At 43.9% G+C, this 24806-nt stretch overlaps 1 protein-coding gene across 9 annotated transcripts in view; it reads left to right on the top strand.

Moving 5' to 3' along the window:
* Positions 1-24806, top strand: part of ARHGAP22 (Rho GTPase activating protein 22) — a 123211-nt gene that overhangs the window by 94226 nt on the left and 4179 nt on the right. For 4 of the 9 annotated variants that reach the window (XM_056494603.1, XM_056494601.1, XM_056494602.1 and 1 more), the window contains 5 exons: positions 11297-11504; positions 15081-15213; positions 20158-20231; positions 21191-21312; positions 23477-24371. In XM_056494603.1, the coding sequence (XP_056350578.1) occupies positions 11297-11504; positions 15081-15213; positions 20158-20231; positions 21191-21312; positions 23477-24371 (1432 nt within the window). Of the gene's footprint in view, positions 1-11296; positions 11505-15080; positions 15214-20157; positions 20232-20493; positions 20533-21190; positions 21313-23476; positions 24372-24806 lie in introns of all 9 variants that reach the window. The other 5 variants (XM_056494606.1, XM_056494605.1, XM_056494604.1 and 2 more) reach the window with 2 other exon arrangements.

The raw sequence follows: 24806 nt of genomic DNA, 5'->3' as shown, positions 1-24806 counted from the left end.
TTTTAATACAAGCTGTGCCCCAAAATGGTCTTGTATTCCAGAGGCTGTATAAGCAATTAAGATGTAAAATCCATCTGTAGCCCTTTCCTCAAAAAATGTTCTGGGAAAAGAAAAGATTGCAGGAAGGTCTGAGATAAAATGACACATCTAAGGAGAATTTGAACAGTTGCATGGCCATGAGGTTTACACCAAGATAAAAACTGTTTCATGCAGTGCACAATTGAATTGTGTAACTCATTGTCATAAGATGCTGAAATGAAAAAATGAATGGATTAAAAATTAAATTAGATGTGTTCATAAAAGATAAGTCTACCTGGGCAGTCAAAGAAAGATTTCTGGAGGTAGTCACTAGCTTAGTATGTCCATTTTACCAAGAGCAGTTCAGCTTTAGATAAAATGTGATGGGGTTTGTGTTTGCTTTCCTCTTCAGCTGTGATGTGCCATGGAGAGCTGACAGTGGCTGTGCATTTGTTATATTGTTGGTGGCTGCTGCCTGTAGCACACAGCCTGACCAGTACCACCCCTACACTGGTGGTTTCCCAGTGAGACTGTTCCTGTAATCATTAGATTCATGTTTGACATTTGAGAGCTGACAGTCTTTAAAGCACTGGTGGTTGTCACTGCATGTCCTGGCAGTGTATTAATGGGACAAATGTGTTCCTGTGGTGTTTCTCAGCTTGCAGGCAAGTATTTTAATTTCTGTGTATTAGTCCTTTGATGAATGTTATGAGAATATGTGATTACTGAATGAAAGGGAATGGTAGCTGGCTCCTTGCAATTGCAATTTAACCATTTAGGAGTTGAGAAGGAATAAATTCACTCTGTCTCTCTTCTATTTTCTTTCTAATGTTACCCTTCTCCCATCCACAGCTGCTACATTTTTTCTTCTACTTCATCATTGTGTAATTTGACTTGTAATTTCCCCTGAGTGTATTCTCAGCTGCAGGTTAGAGAAGGGAATGTTCAGCTCTTTGCCTCTTCTAGAAGTGCTCTTTAAAGGCTCACAAATTTACTGAAGTGTTCTACCTATTTTACAAACAGGAGCTAAATGCTGCCCCTTTCCCAAGCACAGCTTGTCACAGTCATCTGTTGCTGGAACTTGGACAGTGAGCTTGTTTCTTGGGTGGTGAAGCTGTAAGATGGTGAGGATTTTACCTGGACAGGGGAGGATAAAGGCAAATATTTGGGAATTAGGTAACAGATTTTCATCATTGATTGAATTTGAGGATGCAACAAAATGAAACCATATAAAATTGGCCTGGTAGTGAGTTTTACCATTGAAAGTTAGAGACTGACCAGAGGTATTTATGATGAAGTTTGATTTGGATAAACATCCATGTGTTCAGTGTTGATGCTGTCTGCATCTCAATGAATGATTGTGCTTAGGTTATCAACCCTGGGATATGGGAAGGCTTGGGATATGGAAAAGCTTCAGGACATAAGGTTGTTTGGCTTTCTGAATGGATAAAAGTGCCTAATGTGCTAAATGTGAGTCTGGATCACAGTCCCTGCCAGGCTCCTGGATGGCCAGAAATCCAGGTGAATAATTTCATTCCATACTAGAGGTTTCAGACTCTGAGATCCTTTTATTTGAACCCACAGCTGGAAATCTCATCCATCTCTAGTGATGAGACACTGGTAGCAACAATTGCACTATGTCATAACTGCTTTTTCCTTACCAACACCCAGAATTTTTGCAAAGCTTTTCTGTGCAGGGGGGGATCAACAAGCAGCTCCACTTGAAGGAGGTGACCTGCTGATCAAATGCTTTCTACAGACACAGCTTCAGGCATTGTATGGAAGCTGTCTTTGAAACATAGAGAGACATATGCAAGAGTCAATAAGTAAAAAATTCTGTAAAACATGATGGTAGGTTGTGGGGAGAAAGAAGTTGTCCAGGGCACATTGGTCTGATCACTGCTTCCTAAAAGGCATTTTTTGCTGCTCAAATTTTTTTTGATGTTTTGTTCTCTAAATGCTCTTGCCTTTATTTAGAGAGAACTGGAGCAATGAACCCAGGGGGTTGGCTGTGGATTCAGAATGCTGTGGTTAAGTGATGTTTAGGTCTGTTTGTTGTCTTTTCTCTGTGAGCACAGTTACAATCTCAGTTTGGAGCATAAACTGGTCAGTCCATCACTGGGAAATTTACAGTGCTGCTTAGTTCCTTTCCTGGCATAAATTAGAGCTGGGCAGACACATCACACAGGTTAAGAAGAATCGACTGTGGCAGAAAGGTGAGCATAGATATTTGCAAATCTTTAACCCAGAGTGGACTGTTTTATCAGTCAGTAAACAGAAGCCTGTTTATCCTCAAAAGATTTAATTTCACCAGTAAAGGCTGAGACCCCAAGCCCAGATCAAGTGAGGGGTGTGGGGACATAATTTTGTTCAGAGAAAGATCAGACCAAAGTGATTGGAGAGGGAGGAGAATGGGGAAGTTTCTGTACAGAAGACATTAGTGCTGAAGTTTTTCCTGCTGGGTTCACCTCTGACTGATCATCTCTAGCCAGTTCACAGCCAGCTTTCAGGAGATAAAGGTGTTCAAGTGTCCAGTTTACCTGAGTTAAAAAAATGAGTCTGTACAAGGTTCAACCTGCTTGAAAAATAGGTTCAGCTTTGGTTCTAACTTTGATACTCAGCCCTTTCTATACAAATAGAGCAATTTCCTAGATCTGAGCTCCCTCAGATCTGCTTGAGTGTACCTGTATATTAGCTAATCCTCTAAGCCAGCATCTAAAAATACACACACCCCATGGGCACTTGCTAGACCTGTGCAAGCCAACAAGTTTGCTCACAGTCAGAGATGGGGAGAAATACTCTGAGTTCATGCAGGTTCACCATTCCTGTCTGCTGCAACCAGGCTGAAGACTGAATTTCACCTGAGTTAGATGCCAAGCCAGAAACATACCTGGATTTTCAGAGGTTGTGGGAGCTGCAGTGAAGTCTCCAGCCCACCTGGAGGCTTGCAGTGAGATGCAAAGGCAGGATGCTTTCTACCTGCTCTGGTACCTCCACCAGAGTAACTGCACTGGTGTTAGCTCGTGAGAGCTGGGGGCTCTCCCCCTGCAATGACACTGGGAAAGAAAATGCCTCCAGCTCCACAGCAGCAACTTCATGGGAGGGGTAATGTCTGAACAATTTTATAATCCTAAACTGTTTTTTGGAAAATAAGAGCTACTAAACTTTTCTAAACTTAAACAACTTCATGCCAGCAGGGAAAGAGGGAGTTGAGTCTCCATTACTCATTCTCTCCTTGGCACATGTGTATAGGGAGATCTCCAGGTGAAAACTTCGATGACATTTTATATGCAATGTGGAAAATTATTTGCATTCTATTGCTATTCTTGCAGTATCAGGTATACTTCTGGAGTCTGCAGCTCCTGCAATCCAGTGATTATGTGTGAACCTTGGATTTCATTTTTGACAAATGTGGTTAACAGAGAAAGCAGGATCCAAGTGTGATGTGCAAATCCAAAACACAGAAGAAATTTTATATATATATATATATGTATATAGTGATTTTTATTCCAGTCTCATCATATTCCATAGTCTAAGTCATGAATTTTAACACCATGTTTTTAAAAGGACTGAGGGCTTCATATAAGGAGGCAGGTGCTACTTGTGCAGTGTGCAGCACAGTGCTGCTGTCACAGGACACCTGTAGCTGCAGAGCTCCCCTGTGCAGGGGGCAGCACTGAAGCAGGTGCCATTTCTGCTTCAGTTCTGATGTTTATGTGAGCAAGCATGTGCTCCAGCTTTTTCCTCTCACCAAAGCTGTGTTTGCTCTTTTGGAGAAGAGTTTGCATCAGCTTCATCATCTCATAGCATTTTAAGTTCTGCTGAAGTCTTTGAGTCATGCTATGTTCTTGGGCACAGAGAGGCTGTGAATTTTACAGGTTAATTATACTTTGGGTTTAACAATATCCATGTTAAACAGCATGACTTTCTATTTCATTGGATACCTCCTTGTTCCTGTGTTTTGAGAGATGGAAAACAGAAATGGAGAAGTGAATGGAAGAACAAAAGTCTGCATTTTCTATCTCCTGTGCTCCCATCCCAAACACTGAGTCCTAGGCTCCAGGATGTTATTAGCAGATGTGACACAATTTGAGGTATTATTCCAGTAGTGCCAGAAATTAATTCTGGTGGTGTCTCAGCCATTTGCAAGAGGATTTGTCCTGCTCACCAGTTAGCATTGTGGGCAGGCTCCCCCCAACCTGCAGTCTGCTGTGTTCACCACAAGGGAAGAGAGGATAATAAAAGGGTGAAGGATACTCAGGACCCCAATTGTACCTTTGGTTTAAGGATTTCCACCACTTTCTAAACTATATTTAGTGTGCTTTAAATACTGTCTAGTGTATTGCCTGGGCTTTTGGTGTCCAGCTGTGCCATGCTACTTAGGGTGTACATAAATAGCTAGGGAATACTTACTATCTTGCCAGTCATGGAATATTTTAATTTGGAAGGGATCATCAAAGTCCCAGATTTTGGCTCTGCACATGACAGCCCCAAGAATCACACCATGTTCAAGATCTGAAGCTTTTGATCCTGGTACTGCCTTCACTTACCATGAGAGGTGCTCTTGTCCTCAGGAGCTTTTGGTCAAAACGGAGAATACAGAAAAGTTTGTTGTGAGACAGCACTGTCAGCTCAATCTCAAGGCTTGTCTTCTGTGTCAGTATCTCCTTGGACATGTGTTTTCAAACTGGGTTGCAGTGTAGCTAAGCAAGGGGTGGCCACTAAGTCCAGGTGAATGTGCTGTGTAGAGTGACCACTGACATTTTAACAGCTGGAGCAGGTGAGCAGCTGCATACAGGGATTTTTTTGGTTGTTTCTTTTCCTGCAGAGGGAGAAAACTTAGCAAATACTGCTAAAACTACTGAGAATCCTGGTGCAGGGGTTTTGCATGGTGACTGCTGCAGATCTGCAGTCACATGAGTGCATTTTGTGAATGGGTTGAGGCCTGACCTCTGTATAACTGCACAGGGCATTGCATGGTAAGCGTTTTTGTTAATGACATGCTTCTTACCCTGAGAGCAGGAGCAGGGGGTGAACGTTTTCCTGCAAGGGCCTGGGTATTGGTTCACGTGGAAGGAGTTGTGCCTTCCTCTATCAGTTATTCAGTTGAGCTAATTCAGGCAACTCCTCTGTAAAGAGCTAAAGCAGAGGCAGTAAGCACCAAAAAACCTGCACAGGTCAAGGAGTGTAACTTTTCCTACGCTTTGTTAGACTTTCCAACATGTCCCAGAGCTCTGGAGGTACTCTCAGAGCATGCTAAGGCTACTGTGGGAAAATGCTCCCCTCCAAAACGAGGTTTGTGCCTCTGGTGCTTTGAGAGCAGATGTGAGGCCAGACCAGGGCACCAGGTTGCCTGCAGCACAGTAACATTGCCTGTATCAGGAAGGATCCAAAGTGTGGCATGCAGACAGCAACTGTTGCTCAGCTTTTCCAGCTATCTAGAATAGATCTGACAAGCAATTAGAGCATGAATATATTACAGAGCCGGTGGGGGATGCCTTTGTTAAAACTTGTGACCCATACTTAGCTGCTGTTTACATTGGCGGCCGCGTGGAGGGTGGGCAAGACCCTACCTGCCTGTCTCCCTCCTCTCCCCTGCCCCGCGCGGGGAGCTCTGCATCCCATTGGATATTTCAAATGCTTTCTGCACAAGTCATAATTAATGCCGAGTTGTGGAGCTCAGACCAGATGTGCTGCCGAGATTATCTCCCAGGGCAGATGGGCTGCTCGGTGCTCCGCAGCGCCGGGTGCATGGAACGCTGCCAGCGCTGGGACTCAGAATGTGTCTGATGCCTGAAGTCAGGACTTTCTTTCTCTGCCGCTCCTGCTGTCTGACACTGCCCGGTTTCTGCTTGAAGCTCAGCGCCTGTCATGTAGCAGAGTGCTGCACAAGAACGAGAGGTATGAGACCATTTTCCAGAGTTTGGATTTGTTACGGTTTTCTTTTGCTAGAGGAAAAGCAGACATTTAAGTGTAGCCTTAGAGAGAGGCTAAGAATCTAAAATAGAAGCTGACTTTACAAAGGGGGAAGAGTGGGAAGGACACAGTCTATGGCCAAAAATACTCCTGGATACCAGGCTAGCATATGGAGATAGCTCTGGGGAGAGGTGTTTCTCTTTGTACATATGCAGAATATTTAAATCAATGTATGTGGATGAAAGCAACCAGCTTCTAGTACATGGACACTGCTCTTTCTGGGAATGGGGTCAGGAGAGACCAAGTTGTACCATTTGTGTGACTCTGAGCAAGTTATCTTGTCAATTTTTCTTGATTTCTATTTGTCTTTTGCTTCCTTTCCCCCCCTCCCCATTCTTGCATTCTTTTACTGGCTGGATTGTTTAGTTGTTCAGGACTATCTTTTTTAGGTACATACAACTCCTACCATGAAACTCTTTTCTGTTGCTGCTGCAGTAATTCATGTACTCTGTGCTTGGGTGGGCTAGGGGAGGGGAAGCAAGTTAAAGATTTGTGTGTGTTTTGTGCTGTGGAAGCATATGCATTTCTGACTGTCTGCCCGTGATTTTTTTCTCAGTGCTTTCATGTGTGAGAGGGACAGATAAATGGGAACTTAAGCATGCAAGTGGGAAGGTAAAAGCAGGCATTACCTGTGCAGGTGAGCACGTACACAATCTTTACATCCACAAACTGCCTGTCTGTGAGGCAGCACATGCGCGGGTGTTTGTGTGCTGTACAGCAGCAGCCAGGTGTAAGCCTGATTAACTTCCCACACATCTCTTAACGTGTGTGCAATAAGCTGTGTGTGCATGCAGCTGACAGAGGTCAGCCTGCACTTTCCACACTTGAAGCAGATGCAGAGTCCTTAGTCCTCTGTATGAAGAAAATCTGCTCAGAAACTGACTTTATCTCCGTCTTTAGTTTATTTTGGTTGAACTATGAGCCTCTGATGAGGAAAAATGTAGCAGAGAGCATATATTTTCCTGCCCATTGCATGTCTGGACAGCATAGCTGAATGTATAGGCTTTGTATGCCTGGAGCTGGTGGGTGAGCTGTTCAGGCCAGGACAGAGAGCCTGTCTGTGTCTTAGTCAGTACATCATTCCTGGCTTGCTTTTTCCACAAAGAGTCACCTAAATCTTTAAAGAACAGAGGCAGCTTGTTGGAGTAGAGGAAAGAAATTCTGTAGTTTTTTTTGGTTTTTTTTTTTGTATCTCTTGAATCTTTCTGAGATTAAGGATGTGGTTCCAGGCATGCTGGAGTTTTTTTCTGCTTTGAAACCAAACAAAAGGGCTTAGCTATAGATAAGGGTATGACAAGGAAAGTTAACCCTTTGGCTGCTAGCACACTTTTGGCTTTATTTCCAGCTTCACTCTGGAGTGTGGCACTGGCTCCCCTTCTTTAGAATGAAGAAAAAGACTTTAATGTCTTCCAGAGGGATCATCAAGTGGAGTGAAGTGCTGCCAAGTTCAGTCTGAGCTGCAGGGCGCAGTGATTGAAAACAGGACTGTGCCTAGAGGAGCCAGCAGATGAGGCTGTGAGTGACTGCTCCACACTGCTGCTCCTTGACAGGAGCAAACCACAGACCTTGCCATGTACTGGGAGTTTCAGGGACGTTTTACTACATCACTTTTGCAAGCTCTGAGACCTGACAGAAATGCCACTATTGATACAGAGTCACAGGACACCAGGTCCTCAGTCTGCCCTGCGTGGCACTGGGAGACTGAAGTAGGCACATCTGCTGAGCCTGTAGCCAGTGTGACTGAGAGGGCCCAAGTCATAATTCTCCTGAGCTTCATCAAGCAGCAGATGCCCAGTTGAAAGATTTCTGCAAGCCTGGAACTGTCAGCCTCTCAAACTTCCCTTTGACAGTCCCTTTCCAGCCCCACTCCATAAATAGCTCTTAGCTTGCTCTTTCTATGAGCCTTAACACTATTTTTCTTTTCTAAGCCATGGACAAGTTCTGCAGCCACTGCACAGATGAACAATTTCTCCAAGGCAAACTTTCCAGTCCCACTAACTGTAACACTGTACTTTTTCTCTCTTAACATCAACCACAATGCTCTTACTGCCAAAAGACTTGTCCTGGGTGAAGTTTTTCTTCTGAGCAGCATCTGTGGTGGCTCAGCAAAAAAAAAAAGTAGGATAGAGAGAAAGAAAAAGCATGGTGCTGCAGTGTAAATGAAAAATGCAACAAAGAGAAAGCTGCAGTTAGCAAAAGACTTAGCCTGGGTGAAATATTTTATCTGAGCAATGTTTGGTGCTTTCTAGTGCTTCCCTGGGAAATTAGGGTTCAAGTTCAAGGGAGAGTGAAAGGCATAGATCTGCAACTGGAGTTGGGTCAGAGCAGGGCTGCCAAACCAGGGTGGGAGGCAGCTGGGAGAGCTGGGCTGCTTCACCCTGCCAATGGCTTGAGTCCTCTTCCCACCAAGAAATGACCCATGCAGACTGTGTGATCTCACTAGCACAGCCCTTCAGCAGACACTGTCACACAAAAAGAAACACACTTGTGCCAGCTTCTTTCACTCATCCTGTGATAGGTAGATCATCTTCTTCCTCAGTCATGTTTGATTTCATGCCTGGTTTTTCTTGCTACTTATTTGAAATAGGTGGGAGGTGAAGAATATTGCAGTATAAGAATATTTTAGTGCCTTTATTTCCTCCAAAGACTGTTGTTTTCATCAAGGAGAAAAATGTTACTGACCTCAAGGTGTGAGGAGGAAAGATGGGATCCCCAGCATCTGTCTGTGCAGGAGACACCCACAGCAATGGTGATACTGTCTTTGTGAAGGGTCCATCTGAGTCTCAGAGGAGATCACCCTTCTACCTCTGTTAGCATCACATTCCTTAATCTCTGTGTCACTGGTCTCTCTGTTTGACTCTAGTCCACTTGTCTCCAGAAGTCACTCACAGGTAGATTGTACTTACAGAAATCTTCTGCTCTTGTGATCCAAGTTGACTGTGAAGGCAAGGACTGATGTTGCCTGACATGTACTAGAGATGCTGCTGAGCACAGACCAGTCAAGGCTGGGGAAAAGTAGATTCTTTTCAGTGGAAACTATGCATACAGTTGTTCTGGATGTGCTTGCTTCTGTGTGTGTCTGACTGCCTTTGTCCTTGATCTGAGTTAAGTGCAGAACATCTGAGCAAGAGCTTATAGAAGAGCTCTGTATATGTGCTTTATGCCTGGGGAATGCAGAGCATTTACCTCTTTCGCAGAGTTTTCTCTACACAGACCCATTAGGAAACAGATTCAGCAAGTAGGGATTTGAGAAATGAGGGCTGCTATTGCCCTGACACGTGCCACATCCTGACCTCCCTGAATTTATATGTCTTGCATCTAGAAAAGTAGACATGTATCATTTTAAGGAAATAGATATGCCTCATCATGACAGCAGGGATTACATGATAGGATTATAAAGCAATCCATGCAAAAGCAGGAGGAGATTCCCTATCCAGGAAACTGACTTCAGAGACACCCAACTCGGTGAAAATTCAAAGAGATAAGAAATAAGAACTAGCAAAACCTTTACTCTGAAATAAACCCAACATATACAGTGCTAAAGATAAGTCTCTCCCATGCTCCAGGGCATGCCCTCCTGCCAGGATGAGGGAATTTCCTTTGAGGCTTTTCACAGCCCTCCGGCTTTGATGCTGTAATGCAGTTGTGTAGGCTGTGGTGTAAGGAAAGTTTCTGTTTTCTGATGTATAACAAACAGGCAGGGAAAGGAAACTGCACTTCAGGAGTCTTCTTGCAGCTTTGGTTCAATGAATTGAAACTGATAGTGAAATGTTTGTTTCACTGAGGATTCAGCAGGGTTGGACTGAATATAGAAAGCAGGGATGGTTTGGCACAGTGTCTCCTATGAAAAACAGTGATCAGTGGTTAGGGAATGTCCTACCAGGAGTTATCAGCCTCTCATGGATGTAGCACCAAAAAAAAAAAAAAAGATATAGTCACTAGTGGGGGAAGGTAAGTAGAGCCTTCAGAAATTACTAAATTCCTTCAGAAATTACCAAATTCCCTGGCCTGGTATATGCAAGCATTAAATGCTGCTTCTGGCTATTGGGTGTGAAACAGTGACTCCAATACTGCAGGCTGCTTTTTTTTTCAGACCTGCAGGTTTAAATGAGGGTTGAATGAATGATCTAAAGATCCTTGATATCTGTTGAAAACTCTTTGTAGCTCTAGAAATCCCTGAATAGAATTTCTACGTGCTCTGATCTGGTGTCATCTGAAATTCTGAGAGTAGATTCTGAAATTCTGGGAGTAAATCTGGGATTCCCCCACTTACTGAATTTTTATTGCAAAAAAAATGATTACCTTGGATATCATCTTCCCTTACTCCACCAAACATTGTAGGGTGCTAGAATTGGAATTTTAGAACTCAGCTCAGTGGCAGTCCTTTTAGATGGAGCAGTCTCCCAGTGGTAGGGATTTAACTAAGACCTCTGGCTCTTCTGTGTTGCCCAAAGATCTGATGCCAGAGGTGGCATTCAGCAGCTGGTGTTGGCCAGGACCTCCATACTCCCAAAGAAACAGACAGTGCTTCATACTGAATTATATATGTCTACAGTTGATCTGACTAGAGAATTAACTTAAGCCAGTCTGGTTTTACAGAATATGGTACTTCTGATATTTTCAAGATCCAAGGAATACAGCATACACTTTTGAGTAGGAAGGGCAATGAATTTTGCATTAATTTTACTGTTTGTGTTGGGGTTTTGGGTTGGCCTTTTTAATTTATTTTTTTAATTTTCATTCAGCAAATTAAATTAAAGGAAAAGAAATAGAGTCTCCCAGGATTGCAGAAAATGCTCACAATATCCAGTTTTAATGCTGAGAACTGTACTCTGCTGTGTCAGCAGTCCCCTCCTAGTGGCATTGCTGCTTTTTGGGCTAGCCAGCTGCAGACTAGTGGAGGGCAGCTGTGTGATAAGTAGGAAGGAAATGTGTCCCATAAAGTCAATGTAGCCTTTGTTTCGGTCTTCTTGGGATGGAAGATGCAATGGAAGCAAAATTACTTAATCTAAATCCATCACAGTTGTGGATAACCATAAACATAACCTTAAGCCCACCTTCCTTGGGTATGAGATATAAACCAGCTTAGGGCAGAGGACAGTTTGAAGAACTGTTAAGCAGAAAAAAATAAATACTCATCATGTAATTCTTGTTTTTAAAATAGCTTTATTCTTCAGAGTCTGTTAGAAACTGGACCTTCACAAAGCTGCCCCTCGTGTGACAGCTTCCCTCCCTGTGTGCCGAGCAGCAGCTCAGGAGCAGTTTAAGCTGACCCCAGCTGTCTCTTGCTCTCTGCTGCCAGGGATCTTTGGGCAGCGCCTGGAGGACACGGTTCAGTCCGAGAGGAAGTATGGCCAGCGCCTGGCGCCGCTGCTGGTGGAGCAGTGCGTGGACTTCATCCGGGAGCGCGGCCTTACGGAGGAGGGGCTCTTCCGCATGCCTGGGCAAGCCAACCTTGTCAAAGATCTGCAGGATTCTTTTGACTGTGGAGAGAAACCCCTTTTTGACAGGTGAGTCGACATCACCAAATTCAGGCTGTATGTGTGACATGTAGGCCCTGCCAGGAATATCCATGCAGTGGCAATCCTAGCTTACATGTTCTTTCCACACCATCATTCTCTCTGTTGAAAGTGCTGATGGAGCTTCCTCCTGCATGGTGGTGGGTGTGGAGGCCTTTATTCAGCTCAGTGGTGGAGCAGAGCTCATTGGGCTGTGGGGGGCTCCTCCAGTGTTTCAGCTTAAGCACATGTTGAATGAAAAGCATTGCTAGAGTGGGTGCAGCAAAGGGAGCAGTTGGTGAGATCCCATCACAGAGATGGGTATGACAGAGGTGAGCTAGGTGATGTACTGCTTTCAGATGTTGCACTCTCCCAGTAGATCTGCCTGGAGCAATATCTTTACTCTTCCTTGTCACCAGGTTTCAGGATAGCCATCACCATCTGACATGCTTTACCTGGCCATTATGCCAGCAGCTGACTTGTAGATTCTCATCTTAATACTGGTTCCCACGGGAAGAGCGTCAGCCCTTGTCTCTGAGTGCTCCAAGGGCAGCTCTCAGCTGTGCTGTCTCTGCACTGGCCCTCAGGCAGTCAGATGATCAGAAAAGTGGATGCTGTCAAGGCCCTTCCAGCCAAATGCTGTCCCTACCCTGTAACTAACATTTCATCCACTCTGTCACACGAACATCCTGCCTGGAGTGAAGGTCAGCGTTGTGCAAAGCTTAATAGCCCTTTGTGAAATAGGGCTTGGCCCTAACAGAGACCTTGAACTTCAGGGATTTTTGCATCCAAGGGCATTGTGTAGACCTGGTCTGATCTCTGTCACAGGTCCATAAATGAGATTAGATCTGGGATCTTGTCTGGGAGGCCTGGCACCATTTCTTGCTGGGAATCACTAGCCCCACTTTTCCAGGTGATGCTGGTGGACCCTGGTGTATTACCAACACATTAACCTTGGGGGATTGCCTCCCCTGGACCTGCAGCCAGTCTCAACACTGCCAATACCTTCCCTGCCCACCACTGCAGGGTGAGCTAGCACTCTCCTGCGTGGGCAGAAACAGTGTTTGGTCTCATCTTGGGAAGTGTATCTTCAGAGTTTATTTGGAACATTCTTCTAATTCTTCCCTTCCCTCAGCTTCCCAGACCACCCATTCTCCTTCCTTTGATTCCTAACCACAAACACTATTTGCTCCCTAAATGGAAGTGTCAAACATTTAGAAATATTTTCATGAAAAAATAAGTTTGTAATCATCAAATTGTCTCGGTTAATCTTTTCTTAAACAAAAGATTTGATTTTTTTAAATTGAATTTTTATTTTGTATTTTTAAGTGAATGTCTGGGTGTTCTAGTTCAGAATTAGAATTTTCTTAATTCAGGGCTTACACTCTGGAACAGGAGTATCAATGGTAAGGCTTAATTAAGGGTGAAAGTTTAATTTTCATGTTTTACTTTAGCTTTATCTAACTTCATTGTTATGTAGCCTCTACCCAACATTTTTAAAGCAAAATTCAATTGTACAATGGTTTGGATTGGAAGGGATCCTAAAGTTCATCTCCTTCCAGCCCTCTGCCATGGGCAGGGATACTTTCCATTAGATCAGGTTTCTCAGAGCCCATTCAACCTGGCTTGGACACTTCCAGGGATGGGGCACCCACAGCTTCTCCAGGCAGCCTCTTCCAGTGCCTCACCACCTCAGGTGCAGAAAGCACCTTCATTTCCACAGGCATTTGGCTAAACAGATCAGTGCTAAGTGTCCCCTTTAGGGAAGCACTAAGGAGCTCCAGGAAGGAGTGCCTGCCTTGTGGGTAGTCAGTGTGTACTGCAGTAACCAAAGGTTTTGTGTGAGCAGTGGAAAGCTGAGGGTGTCCCAGTTACTGCCTTTTGCTCTTTGCACCATGTCCCCATGTGTACATACAGGCTGTCTTAGGTATTTGTAGCCACAGACAGCAGTAGGGAGAGGCAGTTCCACTCTGGCTAAATTAAATGCTTCTCCTCCTAGCAACCATAATTTTCTCTATGTATAACTATAACTTCTCTCTGTGTGGCTGGGATACCTTGACAGCAGAAGTGTGAAATCCTTATGTTTCCTTCCTAATCAGGTGCAGTGAAAGGAATATCCTTTCTTATTTCCCAGCTGCAGTCAGTGCTTTTAGATGTCTTTTGTAATGACAGTGATATCCCAGGTGCTTATAGCCTGCCTGCCCCATGGTGGGTCAAACCTTTGTGATGACTGATAGTTAAAATACTTATTTTTAAAAGGATTTCTTTTCCAATGTTTTTATGAAAGGCCAGGTGTTGCTGTTTTGGAAGCATCTACAGCAGTCTGCTCCTGTAGCATTTTCATGCCACTGAAAGTCTGGCTGTGTTTTATGTGGATGAAATAGTTTGTGCAGCCAATGACCCTGAAGCTCTGTTCTGGGCTCTGCTTTTCAGTGATAGTCAGATCCACCATCCATGCCTGAAACTCCACACTAAAGGAAAAAAAAGATAAATAATAAGGGTACTTATCTCATTTGTAAAACACTATAATCAACTAAAGAAAACCACTGTGTGAAACTGTGATATTCTCAAATATGATAGAGCTTTTTAATAGGAATAGCATTAGCAGGATTAGGAGTAAGTGGTATCTGCTCACAGTTTCCTGTTGTAGTTTTTCCACTTTTGTTTTAGCTGTGTGTTCCAAAACAGAAACCCACTAAGTAGAAGAGATTCAGCTTTTGAAGAGAAAAGCGGATTTGAAGCTCTCTTGCCCAATGTTTACTGATATATTTTTCTCAAAATTCTTTAAAGACTGTCAGGGCAATGGCTGGTAGGGAGGAGCTGGTGACAGAATTTGTTTAGACTTCCAAAAGTTCCAAAACCTTTGAGGAGGTCATCTGTAATGATTAAAAACATTGTACAACAGGAAAATTGGAATGAGGGAGGGGAATCACCATAAACCAGAAGCTGGGTAGTTGAAAAGGGTTCATCTTCATCATGGGATCTGACACCTCAACCCCAACGTTAAAGCAAAGGAGAAAGAAGAGGAAAAAGAAATTCCTGGATTGGGAGAGAAAAAAAGCTGATATCCTATCATAACAGGTGGGCTAGGAAACTCCAGATACCACAATCCAGGCAGCCATACTAAAGAGCAATAGAGAACCTGGAGGAAATACAGCTCCCTTTTTTTTTCCTCAACGATTGACCTGGGCACGTGGGAGCTGTATGTGTGTCCTGGCTGGGGAGAGGATCAGGAAGGATCAGTGAGAGGCTCAGAAGTTCTGTGTCAGGGAATAGGGATGCAGAGCTCTGTTGTCAATGCTGTGTGTCCACACTGGCAGAGGAACCACAGAACCTTCAGCAGTATCATGGGCATCTCCCTTCCATTGCCTGTGTTACCTGAGGTGCATTTCTGTATTGGCAGAATGGAGATTTCCCTTGTTCCCAGGCAGACCTCCCTGCCTAGTACCAATGGTGACAGAAAAACTTCTTTCCATGAGCATACCTTGATCCGGGCCCTAAGAGGGACCTCGATGCACCCCCAACAAAAGGCATCAAGCCTTGAAGCAGTGTGGGTTTCTCAATTTCCTTCCCTCTTCTCTGTTGCAGCAACACAGATGTTCACACTGTGGCGTCCCTCCTGAAGCTTTACCTTCGAGAGCTGCCAGAGCCTGTCATCCCCTTTGCCAAATACGAAGACTTTCTTTCTTGTGGACAGCTGCTCTCAAAAGATGAGGGAGAGGTCAGTGATCCTTCAAATCCACCTCCTCAGAGGATGTTCCCAAGAATCAATGTAGTACAGGTTTTTTCCTCATCTCTTCAAACTTGATTTAAATCAGTGAAGTCTCTGGGATCCTTTCCCTGAGTTTTCCTGAAGCTGTGAATTTGGTACTGTTATCATAGGCTGCTGCTTAAAAAAAAAAAAAAAAAAAAAAAAAAGAAAAAAAAAAAAAGCCAGTCTTGCAGCCTGGTGCTTCTTTATTCTGAGCTAAGCTCTTGTGTAGCACAATTGGCAAGAGATGCAAGGTAGGAGAAAATCTGGGTTCCTTTCCCAGCTTTGCTGTTTACTCACTAATAAGCTGTATGGAGTCGCTCTCTTTGTCTGTGTTTTCCATTTTATGTATCAGAACAGTATACTCTCCTTCCCAAAGATTTTGGTGGATGAGGTATTGATCAGTGCAATGATCCTTACAGGAAAGGCACTATGAGAAGGCAGGCTATGGTATTATCCTAGAATGGGGGGGGAATAATGCTATGGGTACTTTGCCAGAACTGTCTTATGATGTTCTTTTCTTTGGTTTTCAGGCAAGGGAAAGGGATGACAAAAAACTCCCAAGTCTGTGGCAGCCATGGAACAGGACAATTTACAATATGTTTGATTGATCTGTTTCATCCATATTGTGGTGCTGCCTTAGCCCTTTGCAGATTGCAAAGGCACATTGGATCTGATGTGGGTGCCACCTTCTAGAACAGAAATTTAAAGAAGTTGCAAGGGCTGTTACTTGTGTCTTTGCTAAAGAAGCAAAGGCCTGAGGGCTTGTAAGTTGTGGTCCACAGTTCTGTCCCTTTTCTGTGTGTGGTCTTGTTTTTGTGTCTGGCAGGATTTGTAAAATCTCTTCCTCACTGAGTCTGGGGTTCACTTTCAGTTCAAGTGGCAGAAGGCTCTGTGGAGATTGCCCTTTATGATGCCCACAGGAAGATGCTTGTTTGCATGTATCAGATGCAGCATATGTGGAAATATAGGGTTTTTTTATTTTTAAAAGGCAAGTAACACTCAAATAATGTAACCTCTAGTCAACTGTGAGAAAGCAAATTTCTGTGCATGATACAGCATGTTACCACACATGGATATGTACTTGCATTCTGGATACCAGGGTGCCCGTGCACTAGTGCTGCATTTTAGGAGGTAGAGGTGTGTGTCTGCTCCCTCCAAAACTTGCTCATTTTCTGCCTTATCCTCAGTGAACTCAGGCATCTCTGCAGGGTGCTGTGTTACAGACCCCACAGCAGCTATTTCATAAGAAACAGCAGCATTTCTAAGGCAGTGGAGCTGGTTTGATTTTGGTCATAAGATGTGCAGACTGGGAAGTTTTGGATCCATTAAGCACTATTGCACAAGAGTAGAGACACTGCCAAATTGGGCAAACATAATTGTACATCACTGCTCAGCTTATTAACTACGTTGTTTGCCTGATTTTGTCTGCACAGGCTGCAGCAGTTTGGGAAGCAACATCTGTGAGAGCAAGGTCAGACTCAAATGACTTGTAGAGCAGAATTCTCTCTAGATTAGGAAGGCAATGGGGAGCACTGGGTAGCCAAAATGACCACTTAGAAAATACAGCACTGCTCAGAGCACAGAGTTGTTTTGTTAAGGTGCTGTTGTAAACATAAGTAGTTTTGGTTTTGTCAGGGAAGCTGGAAGCTCAACGTGGGCTGTTTACCTTTTGAGAAAGCAAGGTGGAGTGCACACACAGGGGTGGAGAGGCTGTACGTGCACACTAGCACGTGGAGCAGAATGCAGCACAAAGTCATTCCTAGCCTGTGGGGCCTGACTCGCCTCCCACATGGAAAATCCCCCTGCTGGGAAACATGCTTTCATTGAAACCATGATTTTTAACACATAATGGTAAGCAGGGAATTTAAAAATTGAACGTTTTATTTTGTAAAAGTATTTTGAAACAAAATGTTAATTGTACTGGTTTAATTTAAAGTATGGTTTTCTTTTAATTTTTCACTTGAAAGTTTTGAATGAGGCTTTTGGACTCTTAATATAACTTTTGTTTTGTATGGCCACCTTCACCTCACACACAAAAAACCAGAATTGCTTACAGCTAAATAGCCTTGTGGATAAAAACGTTGGCACCTTATATGGCTACACTGTGACTAGGGATAGGAATTATTGTGATTATTAAGTTAGCCTAGCTCCAGTACTGCCCTAAACTTTTATTCAAATTGCTTTTCATCTTCATTCTGCCCCCAGCTCATCTTTGGTGTTTGAATGCAAACAGGGTCGTAACAGAGACCTTGGGTGGTGCTGAGGTCTCCCGGTATTTCAGCAGGACTACAGCATTATGAAAGATTTTGTTCTGACCCCAAGTTATTGGGAGGAGGTTTGAAAACTTAGAGCAAGGGAGATCCTCAAAAGCCTAAAATCTCATTTGAGTCTGAGCTGCCTTGACATGGTGGTATTTTAGCCTTTACTGCTACCTGTACTCTGAAGATGCACACAGCTATTCAGTGGATTGAACACAAGATTTCAAGTGTTTTTTAAAGAGGCATCTGAATTTTTTATGAACATCTAAAGTGTTGTTAGTTTTCCAGCCAAACTAGAAGCTCTGAATTGGTGCTGATCTGTCACATATATTGCAAAATCCTTGGGTACAGCATCTTTCATTGGAAAGCAGCATTTTCAAGGAGGTGAGAGTTATTTCTGCAAAATCCCGTGATAAATAACAGTACAGTGCTCCTATTGCTTGCTGGGCTGCAGCCACTGCCAATGATCAGTGCTGTTTGTCACTAGAGAGGTTTCAAGCTTGTGTTTTGTCACTGTGATGTTCTTAGGCTAAGCCTCTGCCTTCTGTTGGGCAGGCAAGGACAAATCTGGCAGAGCTGATAAATGCTACAGTAGAAGAGAGAGGTTTTTTAATCCATCAGGTGTTTGTACTTCGATGAATCTAAAGATACTCTCTGTGTGATATTGTGCCTGAGATTCCTTGTGACAAGGCATGGATTATAAATTTCTAGAACCCTTTTTTCTTTCTGGTAGAATCTTTTACCTTTAGGTCATGTTTCCTGCTATTCACAGCTGCTTAAATTTCTGTTCCAAAGTTTTCTCTTACATCCAGTGGAGCCAATGGCATTTTAATTCAGAGCACTTGAAATACAGTGCCAAATACCCGATTTCCCTATTTATAAATTGGGTTACAGAGCAAAATTCAAGAGGGAATTAGGTCTGTTAGATCACCTAGTTCTGGTTCAAACTTGTCACTTGAAAGTTGGTTGACCTGAACAACTGACCTTAGCCTTCACATCAGTACCAGCTGTCCTTGATGGAAAAATTTTTAGAAGTTTAAAAAAAGAGGATTGATATTTTCAGAAGAGACTGGCCTTTTAATGGCTGTCATGATTAAACCAGCATAGTGTTTAAGGTAAGGAATTATAAAATGGTTACTGCTTTTAAGAATTTTAAGTTTTGGGTTTTTATTAGAGAACTTTTTTTTGTTCTGGGATGTACAGAATTAAAAATTACCTGTACATTTAAAGTAATAAGGAGGAAGGCAGGAATAGGCACTGCTCTGCAGATCTTTCTGACTTGTCTGGACCAGAGAAATCAGGACTACAATGCAGGAGTCTGGCCAACAGGATTCCCTTCCTAACAGTCCTTAAAAATTCAAGGAGAGTTTGAAATGAATGTTCAGATGCACTTTTTTGGAACCATTTGCTTCTGGAATTTCTCCATTATTAGTCAGCAGCTATCATTCTTCCTTAAAGGTGCTTTGGTATCTGTTTTCCCACAAAAGGTTTAGCTGTCTCCAAAAATAAATAAATCTCCAGGGCAACAGCAGCATTGACAGGAACAAGCAAATGATATTTGGGATTGTGGCAGGACAATACCCTCCTGAGTCAGAGGTTTTCATTAGATGACTTAAGTAGCTTCAGGGGTTTAAGTCAGTCCTTCAGCTGATGTGTCATCTTACATTTTAATGGAAAGGAAAAATTCCGTGAGGAAATATGTCCCAGGTAAGAATGACTGCAAATGGAAGTATGTCATTAAAAAGGAGGCAGTTGACTTCGACTCATTTAGCATTTTTAATAAAAAGCTTTCCTCTGCTCAAATGAGCATTAGTGCAATGTATTTATACTGCACTTGGTGCCTTGAGAGGGGCTAGAACAGGGGCTAGAGAGAGTTAAAGGAAAAAAGTAGGTATTTATTAAAAGGCCTTCAAAGGATACACCTTGGGCAGTGCAATAGCCTGGCTGGGGCTCTGCCCAAGATGGACCCAAGATGGATGGAGTCTCACAAGTTTTCACACTTTTTAAGTTTTTTACATTTACATATTGGGGTTAATTGTCCAATTACAGCTTCAGGTAATGAAGTCCCATCCTCCCAGATTGCTCTCTTCATTCAATTTGCTGTTTACACTTTTTTTGGGCCTGAGGCTGCAATGGTGTCCCTGGTCCTCGGGCTGGAAAAGAATTGTTCTGTCTGACTAAACTGTGAATAGAACTAAATAGAACTAAAGTGCTAACACTTTACCATGAAATTCAGAATTACATAACAGTAAATGCAGTACAGAATCTGGAAAATATGAAAGGTGAAACTTAAGGCATCACACTCAGTGCCTCAAAGCTTCAAATAGGCAAAGGCACATCTGCTGGTGCACTGATACCAATGCTGTGGGCAAGCTTTAAAGGCTGGCAGGCCTCCCTAAATGGAGGCTTCTATATCAGCCATTAAAGTTTACAGGAGGATTTCCACTGAGAACTGAATTGAGTTCTGGACATCAGGTTTTTGGTAAGGCATGACCCACTGGATGACAGCTCTTCTAAAGCAAAGCCTCTGTGTTATCATCTGTTCTTCAGCATTTAGCTGTGGAAAGAGGACTTTGTAGTCCTGAAGGAAAGTCACGTCTGCTTTGTAGCATTTACATTAATAGCTCTGCTTCTTGTTTTTCCTGTCCCTCAGGGTACTCAGGAACTGGTTAAACAGGTGAAGAATTTGCCCCAAGCCAACTACAACCTCCTCAAATACATATGCAAGTAAGTGAAATTAATTAACACTTGGAAAAGTCTCTAAGTTTTTTGAGGCTGTCTTATATGCAAATAATATACTCTGAAAGTATGAATATTCAAAAACCACTTAAGTGTAAGTTACAACTCCTCTAAAAAACTTTGAGGTGAATGCAGCCTGCCTGAAGGAAGCTCTTGGTTTATCCAAGAGGATCAGCCAAGCAAATTGCTGCCACCTGCAGCCTTGGCAGCAGGCATGAATGATACTAATATATTATATTGTTTGTTTCAGAAGCACCTACCCATCACTCAGGATAGACACTTATTCCAGGTACTGCACACTTGGAAGGTTTATGACACAGGCTGAGTAGCAGATGCAGTCAGAATAGCCAGTCTGCCATTTGCTCTGGTTTGGAAGTGGGGTTAGTAGTTGCTTCTTCTTGGATTACCAGGGATCCCACAGCCTGGTCTCCTTTCATCTCTGCTGATTTTCCCAGTTTTTGGGCTGCCTCTTTATCTGGAGATTGGAAGGAGTTGATTTTTAAAGGCTACTTCCAACTCCAACCATTCTATGATTGTGTGATTTGTATTTTATTAGATTCAAGCCAAGCCACAAAGCTCTTTCCACAGGCTAGTTCTCAGGCAAGGATGACTTAGTACTTCTGTTATATCTGTAAGGGAAAATTCACCAAAGTCAATCCATGTAATTTGAGAATTACTATAAAAATGCAAACATCTGTCATTTCAGACCCAGTAGAAGGCTGGGTCCCTGCTAGGTGGTTACTTCTGGCAGAAAACATTCTGTCTTCTCTGGTTCATACACTAGGAGGGACCTAGGGATATACAGAATATCTAAGCTACAGTAATTCCTTGAATCATTTCAGGTGTCAGGGTTATATGAAAACAGGACAAAACTGAATCCCTATAGTCTGAGAAGTGACTTACTTATGAATTCCTCATCCTTTGATTTTTCTGGGGGGTTTTTCAAGGTTCCTTGATGAAGTTCAGGCTCACTCCAGCATTAACAAGATGAGTGTCCAGAACCTGGCTACAGTATTTGGACCAAACATACTGCGGCCCAAACTGGAGGATCCAGTGACCATGATGGAAGGTAGGTGCTGCTCTGTGGGATGGCACAGCAGCTGTGTTTTGGTGCTGTAAGGGAAAGCCACACTTTCCTTGGTAGCTGTATCAGTTGCCTGCACAGCCAGAACAAGTTAAGCCATCCCTTTCAAAAGGTCTGTGAGGGGTATTCCAGCTGGCACCCCACTCACCACTGGGCTGGGAGTGTCTCTCCTCCCCACCATGTGGAGATGCCTCTGTGCCCTTGAAACTCTTTTTGATCCTAAACAGAAGCACTTTGCTTAAGAACCTAACTGCAAACATTTAGTGTTGGTGCATTTCAGTGGTTATACAGCTCTCTGCAGAGAACATCTGGGCCATGAGGAGAGCATTGTAGTTCTGGCTGTGCCACAGTGGCTAGAACTAGAAGTATCTTAAAAGTGTTGTATTCTAAGGAGACTAATAATAATTTTTAAAAAAGAGTTGAAAATCAGTTAATTTTGGATGTAAAAATTCTGAAGCTTTAAAATTATTTGCTTCCATATCAATCAAGCAAACAGGCATTAGGGCTGGGATACAGCTCCTCTCCCAGGCTGCATTGAAATACAACTACTGTGGTGCAAGTTTTAGCAAGGTTTTTGCATAAAGTTTTGTAGGATTTTGGTAATATTGCAAAAAGAATTGATGAATTAATTAGGCACAGATGGAGATGCTGTGCCCAGGATGCATGAACTTGGCTTTGGTTCTGCTCCCTTGCTGTCAGGGACAGCTGACATGGCATTTTGTGTGACGCAGATTCTTCACTGAAGGCCAGTATTGTCATGCCTTAGCAGCAGCAGTGCCTTTAGCTCTTCACAGGTGATATTCAGATGTGTCATCCACGATGGCAACTCACTGTGAGCCAACAGGACAACTTCAGAGCATAACTGATGCACTGTAGTAGTTTAGGGACTCGAAGCCTCCAGCAGAGATGTGGACCATATTATTGAGGGTAAATTTGATACCCCCCCTGGAGTGTGGAAGGTACAAAAATCGGAGAGCACTGTGGGAGCAGTGCTTGTTATTCAGTGCTGGAGGTGGGGAGAGCTGAAATCAGCCTGTGTGCGATCTGGGACTTCCCCTAGTGGCCACTGGGCCAGCACTGGCACGGCTCTCACAGCCCTGGCCAGCAGCATGCCCTCTGCTCTGCTGGCACAGGGGACAAGTCTGGGCTCAGATCACCTCATCCTGCAGCCATCCCACGGCAGAGGTGCCTGTACTGTGTGTAGGTGCTGGGTCTCTCCTAATCATCATATAAAAACACTACAGTGATCTGACCTGCAATTCTGTACTGACACAGATCCGAACTGCAGAAAAATTGGGATATGTAGGCTGGATTTTTAGACTTAATCATTTTACTCATAACAGGATTGGCAATGTTTTATTTTAGTTGAGAGCTTAGTTGAGGTTGGTTAGGTAAAAGTAACATAGAAGTGGAAAGACTCAATTTTTTTTTTAGCTTCAGGGTAATTGAATCTCTGAAATAAACTGATAATGAGATCTTAACAAAAAGCACTCTAATTGTGTCTCTCTTCAAATTTAAACTATGCATTTCAAATGGAAATATCCAATGTCTGACAGCTAAATTGTTAGGAATGCCCTTATCTTCAAGACATTTAGTTCTCTTCCTGCATTCACAGACATAAAATGGAAGTGGTAGGAGAGCTCAATATATCTTGCTCTTAGGTCAAAAACTCATCAATGAAATCAGGCTCTTGCCTTGAACCTTGAGTATGTTTGCCTTATTCTCTATTTGAGGCAATACTTAAAAACAGAATTGCTTATTCACCCCTCTAAAGGTTTTCCTCTTTTGTAGGAAGTGCTTTGTATTATGTTTGGTAAGTGGTGTTCTCTATTAGCTCATAATGGTCTGCTCCACTCCTGGAAAAGAGTGGCAGCACATTTCTGTGGATTTAAATAATTGTGAGCACTTCCTGCACTTGCTGTACACCCTCTGCAAGTGTATATATAATATACAAGTGTGTGTACAATGCAGATGTCATGCCTCCTGCAAGTTCCTCCCTACACCGAGTGCAGCAGAAGGCCTGAGCTGAAATTTGTGGTTTTAAGTAAGCACTAGCTCTGGGTCTGTTCAGACCAATAAACTGGGTGCAAGCTAGTCCTGCAGAGGCCTTGCCCGTGTCCTCACTGCTGGGCTGTGTTTCCCCGCACAGGCACCTCTCTGGTTCAGCAGCTGATGACAGTCCTGATCAGCGAGCAGGGCCGGATCTTCGCCGTTCCTCAGGCCGAGGGGAGCCAGCTGGAAATCAGGCCCGTGCGCCAGCGCAGCACCGTCGAGTGGATCTCCGAGGAGGACGGGGAGGACGGCAGGTCACAGCACAGCGCTGCCAGCCCTGCTGATCTGCCTTCTGGCAATGCTGTGCCTCCCGAGGCCACGCCAGGACCCGCAGTGAAAATCACTCCTCCGGAGCACAGTGGCAAATCCACCCAGCCCGCCACCAGCCCCAGTAAAAGAGTGCAGACGCTGCCTCCATGGAAGGTTTCCTTCCGCCAGCAGGGCGCACGGTCTGTGAGCCCGAAGCTGGGCTCATCCTTGGACATCCCCAACCTCTCCTCCAGCGGGAACTGGCTGATGAACGGGCTGTACTCCCTGCGGGGCCACCGCCGGACTGCCTCTGGGGAGCGAGTGAAGGACTCGTGCTCCTCCCAGAGACTCTCCACGTATGACAACGTCCCTTCATCCAGCCTGTCCCTCAGCACTCACAGCATGGCCAGCAGCACCTGGTCCACGTCATCCTGTGAGATCTCCGTGATGGACTCGGTGAGCAGCTGCCCAGCCTGCCGGGCCAGTGACTCCTCCACCTTAAGCTCCCTAAAAACCGAGTGGGTAACTCAGGGCTCGCTGTCTCAGAGCGAGGTGAAGACAGCAGATCTGGAGAACAGCATGGACAGGTTTGAAGCCTGCAGCAGCAGCAGCAGTGAACAGAGTGACCCAGCTGCAGCTTCCCGAGACTCTGTCCAGTGCTCCAGGGCCCTGCAGAGCTTGGTGGTGGAGCTAAAGACAGAACTGAGCAAACAGAGGACTGAGTATGAGACTAGTATCAAAAGGTAATGTCATCTGCAGGGGGCACAAGGAAGCCTTCTGTCAACATTCTCCCTGTCTGAACATGGGTGTGGGCTACCAAAGTATCAGGCTCTCAGCCCTGAAGTTTGGGGTTGGGTGACAGCAGATTTGGTTCTTCCTTGCTACTCCAGCTTTTCTTTCTCTGATTTAAGAGAGCATCAAAAAGAAAACACAGGGGAATTTCTATGACACAGGGAAATCCAGTGCTTCATATTCTGTGTCTTCACTGTAAATGAGAACTGCACAGGTAATGTCAAAGTCTGCTCTTAGTGTCCTCAGAGAAACAACAAAGCAAACATCTTGCAGGGAGGAATTTGGATCCAGGATGGTCAGGCCTCAACAAGGATGAGCTGTGCAGGTGCTGATACTGGTACTACACCAAACTGAAGGCTTCTTGTTCTCTTCCCATCAGCAGCACT

The sequence above is a fragment of the Oenanthe melanoleuca genome, chromosome 6, assembly GCF_029582105.1.
Source record: "Oenanthe melanoleuca isolate GR-GAL-2019-014 chromosome 6, OMel1.0, whole genome shotgun sequence".
Lineage (NCBI taxonomy): Eukaryota > Metazoa > Chordata > Aves > Passeriformes > Muscicapidae > Oenanthe > Oenanthe melanoleuca.
This window is presented reverse-complemented; position numbering and strand designations above follow the sequence as displayed.